Source organism: Condylura cristata, unplaced genomic scaffold (assembly GCF_000260355.1).
Source record: "Condylura cristata isolate star-nosed mole 26May11 unplaced genomic scaffold, ConCri1.0 scaffold00023, whole genome shotgun sequence".
NCBI classification, from domain to species: Eukaryota; Metazoa; Chordata; class Mammalia; order Eulipotyphla; family Talpidae; genus Condylura; species Condylura cristata.
The window spans coordinates 12885627-12899716 of NW_004567124.1; the positions used below are offsets into that span (position 1 = coordinate 12885627).

Genomic DNA, 14090 nt, shown 5'->3' on the forward strand with positions numbered 1-14090 from the left:
GGAATTTTTTGTTTTCCTAACTTTTCCAAAAGCGTACTTACTTAAAGAGACACCAAGATGAGGGAGTTCTGGGAGTTCAGGCTGTCATAGCAGAGCTCCTAAGAGAATGGGTTGGGGAATAAGAACTCTTGCTCTGTGACTTCAAACAGATGAGGGAGGGTGAAGGCAGATGTGAACTTGCCAGCTCTCTTCTTAGTTCTAGTTTTAAATACAGATGGGCTTACTTGTAGGCTAATGAGACCACACATCATAATATTTTTTGCTAGTTATATGTTTAGTGGATCTAGCTGGACTAACTTAGGCAAGGGGAAAGGACAGGGAAAGGGGCATCGTTATTACTCATTTGTTTATTCTTAAATTCATCCAGTCAGTCCATGTGTATTCATGTGTATCATTTGTAACTCCATAAGTTAATATCAGCTTGACTTTCGCATCTTCATTCTTGACTTTTGCCAATGAAATCTGGAATACAGGAAGGCTGTTACCTTTAACCGTAAGATCTTTATTGTTTTATATGCATTTTCCTGTGAAACATGCTGCTTTTATGTTCGAAATGATAAAGGAATAGCATCCTTTATATTTGTGTAGCACTAGAGAGAGAATCTCAGTGATTTTGAAAGATAGGTTAGATTTAAGATGTGATGGGCCCTCCCTGGTGGCACAAGGGGTTGAAGTACAGCACTTCTATGTGTGTTCAATCCCTAGCCCTGGAGGTGATCCACATGGCACAGCAGACCTCCCATCTTGCCCGCTGCTACCCTAGCAGTGTATTTCTCAATGTGCCTCTTCTGCTTCCCACTCTGACTCTCACCACTCCTGCACCTCTGGCCTGTACCCCAGTTCTGTATGCATAAATAAATAAATCTTTAAAAATAAATAAATACATAAAAAGATGTCATACCCATTTTACAGGTAGGGAAGGACAAGAGAGGTTTAATATCTTTTAATATCACCAATTCCACAGATGAATGAAATGACAGGCCTGAGATTTAAACCTTTAGACCTTATAGACCCAAGACCTATAGACCGTATTCTTATGGAGACCATTTCAGCAGGGCAGGAAGAGTAAGAGACCAGTCTCTCTGGCATTTAATTCTTTACAAATATTTAGATTAATATACAGATGATTATCATTAGTCATGGTAGTTAGGCTCTGTAAAGTAACTAGACACTCTTAGCAGATACTGAACCATTGTTTAAAGAAAAAGAAAAAAAAATTACATTCCTGTGAGCTTCTAGCCACAATATTTTTGTCAACTGATCAAAACATGACTTTGTTATATGTGTTTTTGCTAAAAGTCATTTTATTTAATGTATAGTAGATCTATTAACATTGAACTCACAGCTAACAGCACTATATCTCATGCCTGAATGAAGCCCATCGAATGTCTCTTTTCCCCCTGAGGTTTATCACTGCCTTCTATACGAGGTACAAGGCCACTAGGTAGCACTCAGGACTGTGCCTGTGGCCTCTTAAACAGGAAAATCATCAATGAGCATAAATATGTGAAAAACAGATACTTTTTTATAGTATTTTTTTTTAAATAGTACAAAGGCCAAAATAAGAAGTCAGAACAACACCTTGTTTGGTCTAAGTTGAAAACATATGCCTCAGGCAACTCAGCATTTTTCTGTTCTGTTCTATTCATTCCTTGAATGACTACTGATTTGGGGGACTATAAATAAGGAAATTGTGGGTCAACAGTTGAGGGTCAATTCTATCTAGAGCTTGGTCTCCTCAATACAGTTTACATTTAAAACTGTGGAGCCCTCTCCCTAAGTCATATGGGTGAAGGTGGCTTCACAGTGAGCATCAGGAATGACAAGTACAGTTTAGTATGGTCACCCATAAAAACTAAAACCAAAGAGATTTTAGTTTTTAAATATGGCTGCTTTGCTACAATTAATCATACAACATGCCTAACCACCTTAGTTTCTCTAATACTATCTGATTAAGAACAAAAACGTGCTTAAAATTACGCTGTTGTCTTTTCACTTCTTCACATTTTGGAGGCCAAGGTATCTACTATACAATAATGGGAAGAGCACCTTCTTCACCTCCTCTAGTGGGCATCAGCTTATGCTTCTCAGTATTCACTCATTCTCTTCATACATTCACCGTGTCTATTTCAGATTCTGGGTGTTAAGCACAATGGGCACAAGGTGAGGAAGTAAGATGCTCATAGAACAAAAAAGTAAATAAGCTAATAGACAAGCAGTTGTTGTGTAGCATGGCTTACTCAGATATGGAAACATGAAGTTTGATAGACTCCATAAGAGACACTTCTCACCTAGTACTGGGGCTTCCTTGGTGAAGGAGATATAAGATGTACAAGATAACACCTGAAGGGCAGGTGAGTAGTAGTAGTCTGTGAGGCATAAAGGGAGGAGAGTATAGAATGCTAGTGGATCTGCAAGTATAGCCAGGTAACAAAGACAGTGGGACTCTGGGCCTGAGTAAACCATGCTAAGGATTTATTCCACAGCAGTGGTGAGTCATTGAATTAAATAGATGAGCACTTTGATCAAAATTGCATTTGGAAAGAACACTTCGACTATATCGTGGACAATTAGCCTCTTTTGAGTCATCCATGGGGCAACTATTTCTCTCTCTCCCACTCCTTTCTGTCTGTCTCATTCAAGGCCCACAGTGGATGTTACTGCAAAATCATGCAATACCAGTTGAATTTACAAGGGTCTCGCTGTTGTACCCTTCATAACCCTCTCCATTATTTCCTGTCATGATGCTCAATGGAGCCATTTTCTATGACCATAAATCCCATGCTTTGACCCTTCTACTGTGGAAACTCCTAATTATGATGATAAATAGTAACCATTACTATGATTTATTGAACACTTTCTTTGTGCCCTTATAGTATTTCTAATCTCATAGTAGTGCTAGCAGCAAGGAAAGTATTATTTTCTCTACTTTGGTTATTTTTACCTATTTCAATATCCTTTGCTCCACAGACTTCTTGTGATAGAGAACAGATTAAAACTTGGTTTCATTTTACTGAGGAAGAAATGGGTTAATTGAGGTTAATTGATTAGGATTACTTTGGCTTTTTCTCTGTAATGTGTCAACTTTATTGACTGTGTTGTTTAAGTGGAGAAAATACAATCTGTGCTTTAAGCCAAATTCTACATAAATTCTATGTGACTACAATATATTAACATACGAAGAGGTTAGGTTAAAAACTGCCCAGGTGATAACAAAATTATTTCTCTACTTCACTCTATCCCCACTTACCTGTTATAGGCTAAAAATGTACAAAGATAGTGACTCAGGCCCAAATGTTTTCCCTTCAGTCAACTCCTCTAGGTTAGTATTGTCAACAGAAGGTGAAGTTTGTTGTTCACCAGAATGAGATAGAGGTGCCATTTGCTCTGACCAGCTGAGATGAAACTGGAGTAGTGAGTGGGGCCTGAGTTGGTGGTGACAGGAGGTGATGAAGTCTACTTCACAGTGATCTCTTTTCAAAAGATTCAGGCTGAAAAGAACCTCAAGGATTCCCAAAGGCTGCCCTCTTAATTTTAAAGACAAAGAAACTGAGGTCCAGAGAAGTAACCTGACTTGTTTTTAAACCACATGATGGAGTAATGGCAGAGCAAAGATATCTTGATGTCAGACTCAGGGACATGTGATCTAACTTCTGAAAAGCTACCAGCCGAGTCCTGGGAAGAATAGTATTAGCTTGACCGTATAGTAACATAAAGTCTCAGTGTTTGTATAGACATTTATAGAGATTATCACTGTAGCTGTAAAATGTTTAGTGAGGTCTGTTCAGTGTCAGAATACACAGGAATCTGCATGGGGCCATAATGGAATAGTTTAGTGTAGTTGGTCTCATTGTTTAATACTGGGGTCATCAAAAGGGCTCCTAGCTCCTCCAATGGTAATTCTGTATACATATTAGAGATTGGAAGGTGAACTTCCTTTGTTTGAATTGTGTTGCAGATTTTTATGGTATTAAATAGAGTAATTTCTGTAGTTAGTAGGTATATGCAATTGGCTACAGTTCTTGAATACTCCTAGTATTATATATAACTGGGGACTATTTCTTCAGGCCCATATTGATAAATTTCTCCTCAATTTCTAGCACATTTAAGATTTTTCTGTTATTATTAACTGTACATTGCATAATCATTATCTAGGTTATATATAGACTGTACTAATCTCAGATAGTATTATGAGAATAAAAATTATGTCAAAATGTTTTTCATGCAGTTGTGAAATCCACTTTAATATGTAATGTTTTCCCTGGAGGAAGTATGCAAATAATTAAATTATTTTAATTAGCTAAATAATTGCTATCTAACTTATGTCATTTGACAAGCCCCCATCAAAGAAAATATAATAGTGACTGAACATTTCTTTTTTTTTTTTTTTAAAGGTTTTTTTATGCAAATAGAACTGGAGTATAGGCCAGAAGTGCAGGGCCAGTAAGAGGATTCACCAAAGACCCTGGCCAGGAATTGAACTCATGCTGAAGTGACTTTAGCTTTGGAGAGCTGTGCTTTAACCTGCTGCGCCACCAGGGAAGGCCCATGGCGTACATTTCATGGAACAAGAGAGGCTTATTTCGTTATTCATCTCTAGGGGCAAATGCTTTTAAAAATATAATTGTAGAAATTAATCTAGATTAGAGATTACAAGATGAATTTTTTTTAAAGATTTATTTATTTGTGTATATAGAACTGGGGTACAGTCCAGAGGCTCAGGGGCGGCGAGAGGCTTCACCAGAGACAGAATGGGGAACAGAACAGGCAGATAGACAAAGTACACTGCTGAGGGGAGCAGTGGGCAGGTCAGGAGAGGTCTGCCTCGCCATGTGGTCACCTCTGGGGCAGGCAGGAATGGAACTCATGCGGAAGCGGCTTTACATTCTCAGTGCTGTGCTTTAACCCGCTGCGCCACCAGGGAGGGCTGGAAGATGAATTTACACATATTCAGTAACATTTGATCATATGCTCAAATATGGTAAGGTATTTAATTACATATGGTAAGGTATGGTAAGGTATTTAACTAAGATTTTTATGTTCTTTATGAATTATAAACTCTTGTTTATAAACATCAGAAAGGTTGTCTCTGACTATATCTTAAATACATTTATTTAAAAAGCAATAGGTGGGCTTCTCTGGTGGCACAGGGGTTAAATTTCAGCACTGTCAAGCTATTGGCAGCCACAGGCCAGGGAGCTGACCCACATGGCTCAGAAGACCTCTCCAGTTTCCCCTACTACTCCCCTCAGCAGTGTATTTCAGTACATCTGCCTGTTCTGCTCCCCACTCTGTCTCTGGTGAAGCCTTTCACTTCCCCTCCCCCCACACCTCTGGCCTACACCCCAGCTCTTATATGCATAAACAAATAAAATACTTTAGAATAAATAAATAAATATGGGCCCTCCCTGGTGGTGCAACAGGTTAGGACACAGCACTGCAAGCTGGGCGCAGCCACTTCAGTGTGAGTTTGATCGAGTTCTCTCCCCGGCCCCGGAGGTGATCCACGTGGCGGCAGACCTCTCCTGACCCACCCTGCTCCCCTCAGCAGTGCACTCCATCAATCTGCCTGTTCTGCTCCCCACTTTGTCTCTGGTGAAGCCTTTCACTGCCCCTGCACCTCTGGCTTGTACCCCAGTTCTATATGAATAAATAAATAAATTTTTAAAAAAATAAATAAAATAAAAAGCAGTAGCTGTATATTATTTTTACTTTCTTGAGCGTTTGCACGGCATCTCAGGTCTGACTGAGGATATGCAGAGACAACTTCTACTAGCCAGATGGGAACACTGGGAATACTTAGACTGCTCTAGGAAGCAAGTAGGATAGTGAATGGGACCTCAGCTGCACCCTTCCTTTAGCTGTTTTTCATTTAGTATTCTTTTGGGAAGAGTTAAAGCCCCAGAGTAACCTTCATTTTCTTATTTAATTCTTAGAAGAACTGCAGGGACAGAAGATTTCTCAATCTTTTTCTTTACGTCAGTCTTTAGCTAAATGTCAATTCTCTGAACAGTTTATCCAAAAATGTTTTCATTCCCCATAACTCACTTTCTCTTGGGACACAATTAGGGTTCAATTCCTCGCACGGTCAACTTTTTTAAGATTTTGAAATGCCTTATTTTTCTTCTCTCGTTTTTTCAGTAACTTTCAAAATTATGTAAGTAATACAGCTAAATTCTTAAGCATTTCAAATGGGGGCAATACTCTGTGAATTACTATGCTGTGCTTATGCAGGTGTCTTGTGAAATTTCTTTGAATCATTCCAGTTTCCCAGATGTGTTACTAAAGTAAACACCTATGTTCTTCTTCAATTCACCTTCCCCATTGTTTCCCCTCACCTGTGCACTCCATTTTGACATTACAGTACACTCTACTCTGTGGTCTGATTCCATCACAGCCAAATTGTACAGTTTATTTGGAGAGGGTTTCTTTGCATATGAAACTCTATAGACTACCTGTCAGGGCTATTACTTCTTGTGAAAAATCTTGCCCGGAAGAAGAGTGTGACACTACCACACTCATATCTTCTGAAAGACAGCAATGTAAACATTGAAAGGTATGTATTTAAAAACTAAACAACAGCCTTTCTGAAGATTTATAAATTGAAGAACAGTGGTGGTAACTTGTACTATTGTAAGAAATATGAAGGCGCCTGAGTTGTCGGCACTTGATTTTGAAAATATTACTCAGACTTATTATTATATAGACAGTTTCCACATTTAGGTTATTTTTGTTGCTCTGATGATGACATACACAGAAATAATTTTGTTTGTATAATTGCTGAACTCTGCCTTCATTCTAATGAATTTCACTTTAAGTAATATACATAAAACAGAGTTAGGAGACAAATAGCAAATTAGTGAAAAATGTATGAATGTATAGAGCTATTTAAATGATTAAAAAAGAGAAATGGTGGGCCCTCACTGGTGATGCAGCGGGTTAAAGCACAGCACTAAGAAGCTAAAGCAGCCACTTCATGAGTTCGATCCCCGCCTGCCCTGGAGGTGACCCACATGGCTCAGCAGACCTCTCCTGACCTGCCTGCTGCTCCCCTCAGCAGTGTACTTTGTCAGTCAGCCTGTTCTGCTCCCGACTCTGTCTCTGGTGAATCCTCTCAACGCCCCTGCACTTCTGGCCTGTACCCTAGTTCTGTATGCACAAATAAATAATTTTTTTTAAAAAAAGGAAATGGTGAAATATATGACTATAGAAAAAATGGTAAGTAAGCATAAATGATACTCTCAATATATTGAGTTGTTGGAAAAGTCATGACCCATTTTTGCATGGAAAAACACATCATGACTTTTCTGATAACCCCGAATCATTAAACACATTTTTAAACAATTAAACAAATCATTTTTACCTATCAAGTTGACTGAAATCAAAAAGTTTGAGAAACCTAAGTAGGAAAATACAGAATTATGAATTATGTCACTTCTTTGAAAGGTGACTTGGCATACTTATCAATGCACTTTGACCAAGAATTCCCTAGATATGTATAGTACATAATAGCCTATAAAGCATTACTTTTAATAGCCTAAACCTAAAGCGATCTCTGGGTGGCACAGGACAGCTTACAGTGGCACCATTATTTGAGTAGAATAATAGGCAACTATTAAAAAAACTGTTACCTTATATGAAAATGTAAGAAAGCTCTAAAATACAGTGTGTGAATAGCGTCTCAGTTGTATTTAAAGGGAGAGTTGGTAAAAGGATGTTACTGTACTTAAGTGTGAGAAGAACTTCTTTGAAAAGATGCTTCAGCAACAGCTAACTGTTCATTATGAAAAAGGAACTAGAGAACAGATGTCTAGAAGAGAGAGAGACCTTCAATTATTTTTAGATGTATAATTTTGAATTTAAATGATTTTGTGTGATAAATATTAGTGATCCAGGTATGTCAAGAGAAGAATAAACAATTGCATCACTTCTCTTCCACCAACTGGCACAGTCCTCCAGTCCCCACCTTATCACCTGTCCCTGTCAGTAATGTTCTTCATGAATATTAATTGTGGGTCTTTACTTTCTGTTGGGGGATGCTTCTGAGAGAGAAAACAAGTTATCAGTGGAGTGACCCAACAGTTGTCCATTGAGGGAAATCCAAAGATAGCCCAATACCAGAAATTACAAGTTATATGTGAAAATGAGCCATTCTTTGGTTATTTCAATTAGCCATTTAAGATAAACTTAATGGCATTTTTCTCAAGAAGAATTTGGTTTGGGCCTCTTGAGTAATTGTTCCAATGTTTATTGCTCCTATAAAGCATCCTCTTTTCAGAACTGACTAGTTCGAGGGCAGAGGCTTTGGGTTGTTGTGGAACCTGCTCTGAGGTGGACTTTTGCCTTCTTGAAACAGTGCTAGTGCTCAGGGAGTACATTTTGACATCTGCATTGAATCATGAAGTAGACCTTATTTTATTACTCACTTTTTCCAGTTGCCTACTATTTATAATTTACCCAATAACATTTTAGTTTTAATATCTTAGCAAGTTACTTAAATTTTTTGTAACTCAGATTTTTTAGTCAAATAACTGATCTTTATAAAGTATCATGTGAGTAATTAATGTTTAATATTAAACATTTTCCAGTTTCCCTTCCTCTCCTCCTCTGCACCATAACTCGAAAGAACTTTTCCCTTGTCATAAACAAGTTGCCCACTTTGCCTTTTGGTCTTCTGGTCAGTGCTCTTTTGGGGTGTCTAGGAACTTTATCTGGAGATGCCTCATGCCAAGTGATTGCTTTTACTAGCATCCATGCACAGTTGATTGGGTAGGCTATTTTTTTCAACTTCATTTCTGCGTTTTACTGTTATTAGAGTTCTCTGCTTTTTTTTTTTTTCCTTTTAATCTGAAGCTTTTGGGTGACCATACTCATTTCTTTCAGATGGAGACTATTTTACCTTTACAAGACACGAGCCCATTGGAGTGTGTGGACAGATCATCCCAGTGAGTATATCTCCTCGAACCTCTGATTTATTTTCATTTGAACCAGTTCTCTTAAAGATACATAAAACATGGTCCTCAGTGATGTGTGTTTTCCATTACTGAGGGGGAAAAAAACTGAGCTCATGTTGTTGACATATCTTTAACAGTCTCCCTGCAAATGCTTATTTGAACAGGTTAATAGGGTTTCAGCTCCGTTACCAGGAGTTGAGTTCTCAAGTCATGGAATTCTCATGATCTAAATAAGCAAAGCCAAGCCCACTGTATTAATAACCTGCCCTTGGTTATGAATGTCTATTCTGCTTATGGAAAATTAATGTTTTGTTATATTTGCTTGTTTATTTTTTGGAACTGTGACTCACCATCTTTCCAGGCATATTGTTTTATATAGTCTTTTAATCCTATTCTTTCCCACTGTTTCTTTTCATAAGAATCTAGATAGAAGACTACAGAAGACACAGCAGTACAATTAACGTCACGGTCATAATTGAAACCATGCCGGGCTGTTGTGTGTCTTGTAAAGGGAAATAGATGTAGTGCTTAGTGTTTGGATTGGAACATTAAACATTTTTTTTTCTCTCATACACAGCCTTGGCACGATACAAAATATCATCGAATCTTCTAACAGTAAAAGCTAATCGTTCAGGCAAGGATTTCAGGGGAGGCTCAGATTAAACTCTTACAGTAGAGACAAGAAGCCTTTTCTTCTCATGTAGGAGAATAATTAAAGATGATCTTGGGCTTTAGGGGACAAATATTTTTTGATGGCGTTAATATTTTTTAAATGATCTATAAGCTCTAAGTTACTGTGAAATTTATTAGAGGATGAAAACAGAAAATGAGAGGCTTAGATTAAGTTCTTTCTCCCCTAGCCACCCAGGGAAATCCCAGTTGGATCAGAACAGGGGTGAAGTCTGTCACATTAATTGCAGGAACTCAAACCTCTTCTTCTTGCCCTTCTCATACTGACAGCTGCAGCTTTCACTGACAGGACAAGAGTTGCTTGTCATCCGGCTCCGGCTCAATTACTGCACTCCAAGATTTATATACTGTAGATGGAATTAAAACATCACTGTGGACTCCCAAGTTTATAAACAACTAAGGGGAAAAGAAATTGGGTGTTTGGTGAAGGCAAGACACTTGTATATTTTTGCAAGCTTGCCAGGACCAGTGGGAATCTTTCAAGGATGGCAGCTGAGATGCTTCAGGCCGAAACTCATTGCGGTCAGGGTCTGAAGCCAGAGGGCCAGAATTTCTGTTTTCTCTCTTAATGAAATTATCAGCGACACCTGATAGCACTGAGGTTTATCCTTCTGCTTATGACAGTGCAATCTTAATATCCTTTAAAAATCAGTTTAAACCATTTTAGGCCCTAAATGTAGACACAAATCTAACTTAATCTCCATCAGGTTATTTTGCAGGGAAAGAAGACAAATTAAAACTTTACTCATCAGTAATACATTTTACTTGTTGTAATCATGTATATTTTGTAATGATACATATATGTAAAGAAAAGGTGCTACCTTGAAACGCCCATGGACTTAAATGTAATTTTCAGCTGGATTTTCTCCTCTAGTTCTACCACAATGTAGAACTTTTATATCAGAATGGAAATCTTGGTGTAAAATTCCCAAATGCAGGAAGAAATTTTCACACACAGATTTTGCTGGAATCAAAGTCTGCTCTTAAAAACACATATAATAACAACATTGAAAAATAAAAAAACAAAGACCCACTTTTCACCATGAGATTTCCTTTGGTGTGTAGTTGAAATACTATAATTTGCTGAACAGAGAGAAAAGGCAAAATTTCCAAGGTCAGTCCTATTCAAGTCTTAACGAAGTAATTAAAAAATCCAAACATCTATACTTTGTGGTGGACAAGATTTATGTTGAGGACTAGTCTGAGAAATCTGAGAAGTCACAGCTTGAAAACAAAGTAGTAGAGGAATATTTTTCCATTTATCAACCTTTGAGTTTTTTCTTTCAGTGGAACTTCCCCCTGCTGATGTTTGCCTGGAAAATTGCTCCAGCTCTATGCTGTGGCAATACAGTAGTTATTAAACCAGCAGAACAAACACCGCTCAGCGCGCTCTACATGGGAGCCCTCATCAAGGAGGTAAGAGTAACTGCTTTCAGGAGTGGCTCGAACTCCCTTTACAGTTCAGGGCCTACTGGAACGTATCCCATTTATCTTGCTTCTTCAGTTTTCACAAACCATGTTCCCTCCCATTCTGTTTTGTTAGGCTGGCTTTCCACCGGGAGTCATCAATATTTTGCCAGGATACGGGCCAACGGCTGGGGCAGCGATTGCTTCTCATATTGGCATAGACAAGATTGCATTCACAGGGTCGACTGAGGTAGGCACCTGAGAAACCATGTATTGAGGAGCAGGCCTACAAATGAGTAGAGGGCTTACAAACAACCTGAGAATGTTACCTATAGGCCGACACCAAAAAAGCAGTGAGTCCCAAGTCCTCAAAGACAGAGTAGGTATCACAGCTAGTGATGGTGATGGTGTGATGGTGACTATCAAAGGTGACATGCTAACCATTTTGTGCCACAGATCTCTGAGGATTTGTAATGCCATCTGGGTAAACCTGGCCTCAGAAAAACAGAACCGCATTGTAATTTGAAATTAAAGAAGCACAGATATCAGAGGCAAAAGTGAACAAACAGATAAACTATTCCAGAAGAAACTGTCTCAAAAGCTGGGGGTCTAGATAACTTTCAGTCACAAGCAATAACGACAGAAGGAAGTTACTGAGAAATCTAGGGCTGGAAATCTAGTCTGTGCTTGAGATTAAAATGGAAATACAGCTTTCTCTTCTCATTATTTCATTAGCTTCAAAGATGAAATTGGCAACTTGAGCCATAAGGGATGATAGAGAGCAAGGATCAGCACAATTTTTTGTTTTAAAAAAAAGGGGGATAGGAAATTTATAGACTTTGCAGCAATACAATCTCTATTGCAGCTGACATATGCCTTTGTAACATAAAGTAATAAACATAAAGTGGCCACAGGTAATGTATAAAGTGAGAATGGTTATGAGCCCATAAAACTTTACTTATTAACTGCAAAATTCAGATTCCATATATTTTTTCTCAGAATATTAATCTTTTTTTTTTTGCCAGACAAAAAATATTGTTGTTGCTTTACAACAATAAAGCAACAACAAAAACCATTCCTAGTTCACAGGCCTATTATAATAGGCAACAGATCAAATTTGGCCCATCGGCAAGTCTGTTTAAGAGAGATTTCTCATGAAATACTACTTCAAAATCCCTTTAATTGAGGTAACAGAAAAAGAAAAGGCAGAGTCTGAATGATTTTTTTCGAGTAGAACTTCAGAGGTATTACCACCAGTGAGCAGAGGATGTTTGTAGGTCTAAAACACTGAGAAAACACTTGTAATCTAAATTTCCTTATTAGCCACATTAAAAAAAAACAAGTAAAATTAATTTTAATAATATACTTCCATTATTTCTAAAATGTCATTTCAACTTGTAACTAATATAAAAATAATATATTTTACATTCTCTTTGTCATAGGAAGCCTTTAAAATCTGATGGATATTTTATATTTCCAGCATATCTCAATCCAGGTTAGCCTCTTTTTCGGGACTCTATGGCCACGTGTGGCCTGTACTGGACAGCACAGGTCTAGGGACTTGATGACATCAAATGATACAATCAGTGATACTTAGCTACATTGAGTAATGTTAAAAATTCATGAGAGATTAAGAAAACTGAGTGTTAATTTACATTTAGAGATGATTTTAGTTTTTATCAAGAGCTCATCGTGTTTGTTTCTAAAGCTTTTATTCTAGTTCTACTTGTTATAGTAGTTTTGCAGTTTAATGAAATACAAAAACAAGATGTGAGTGTGACAGGGGATTATCAACTATTGTACCTTTTTAAACTAAATCCTGTGCTTTGGAAAGATTTGCTAAGGGCTACATGTTAAGAAAAGCTGCAGTCAGTTAGGAGTGGGTATAAGACAATGGTAAAAGGTTGAGGAAAAACATAAATCTAGATAGTGTGCACCTGGTTTGCTTTGCAAATGTTTTTGAGTGTTCACTTTAAAGAAACTGAAACTGGCAATCTGAAACAATTTTAGGGGTATGCTTTAATCAGACAGGACAGGTGGACTCATAATTAAAGAAAAGTCCTTGGCCTTATATCCAAAGGCTGCAGACCCAGTGTACATATTTTTCAAATTAAAATGAAATATTTAAAATATCTTTCCCTGTTCTAACCTATTTTTCAATTAACCAACAAGTAGGTCCTGATTAAATCAGTTAAGAAGCTTCTACTGTATAGATTTTAATTGTATTTTTTAAATTGTGGTAACTGACATTGAAATTCAACACTGTATATGATTTTGAACATCACATCAGATATACAGTTTGTTTTTTTTTTAAAGATTTATTTATTTGTGTATACAGAACTGGGGTACAGGCCAGAGGCTCAGGGGCGGTGAGAGGCTTCATCAGAGACAGAGTAGGGAGCAGAACAGGCAGAGAGATGAAATACACTGCTGAGGGGAGCAGCGGACAGGTCAGGAGAGGTCTGCCACGCCATGTGGTCACCTCCGGGGCAGGCGGGGATCGAACTCATGAGGAAGTGGCTTTAGCTTCTTAGTGCTGTGCTTTAACCCGCTGCACCACCAGGGAGGGCCTATACAGTTTTTTTTTTAAATAATAGTGTCGCAATATTTAAAGAGATATAATAACATATATCAGGGCCACTGTGGTCTTCATATATTTTTAGTAACAGTAGGATACTCTCAGCATTAGTGTCATAACTTAATAATTTAACCCTCCATTCATGTAAACTTCAGATTTCTTTTCCATATAACACAGATTCTTGAAATAAAGTCTTTGAGATAAAAAATGTTTGCCCTATATATATGTGTGTGTGTGTGTGTGTGTGTGTGTATTTTCTCCATATATTTATATGTACACACACATAGTGTGTGTGTATATATGTGTGTGTGTATATATGTGTGTGTGTATATATGTGTGTGTGTGTGTGTGTATAGAGAGATAGATACAGATATTCTGATAGATACATCTTAGAAGTGAAATTGCAAAATAAAATGATATTTATATTTTAGGTGCTTATTTCCAATAAAGCTACAGAGTGG

The 14090-nt window shown here is 37.7% G+C and overlaps 1 protein-coding gene across 2 annotated transcripts in view; it reads left to right on the forward strand.

The window, feature by feature from the left end:
* ALDH1A2 (aldehyde dehydrogenase 1 family, member A2) overlaps positions 1–14090 on the forward strand; it is an 82353-nt gene that overhangs the window by 38653 nt on the left and 29610 nt on the right. For both annotated transcript variants that reach the window (XM_004687746.2, XM_012728807.1), the window contains 3 exons: positions 8884–8945; positions 10932–11060; positions 11188–11301. In XM_004687746.2, coding sequence (XP_004687803.1) covers positions 8884–8945; positions 10932–11060; positions 11188–11301 — 305 coding nt within the window. The remainder of the gene's footprint in view (positions 1–8883; positions 8946–10931; positions 11061–11187; positions 11302–14090) is intronic.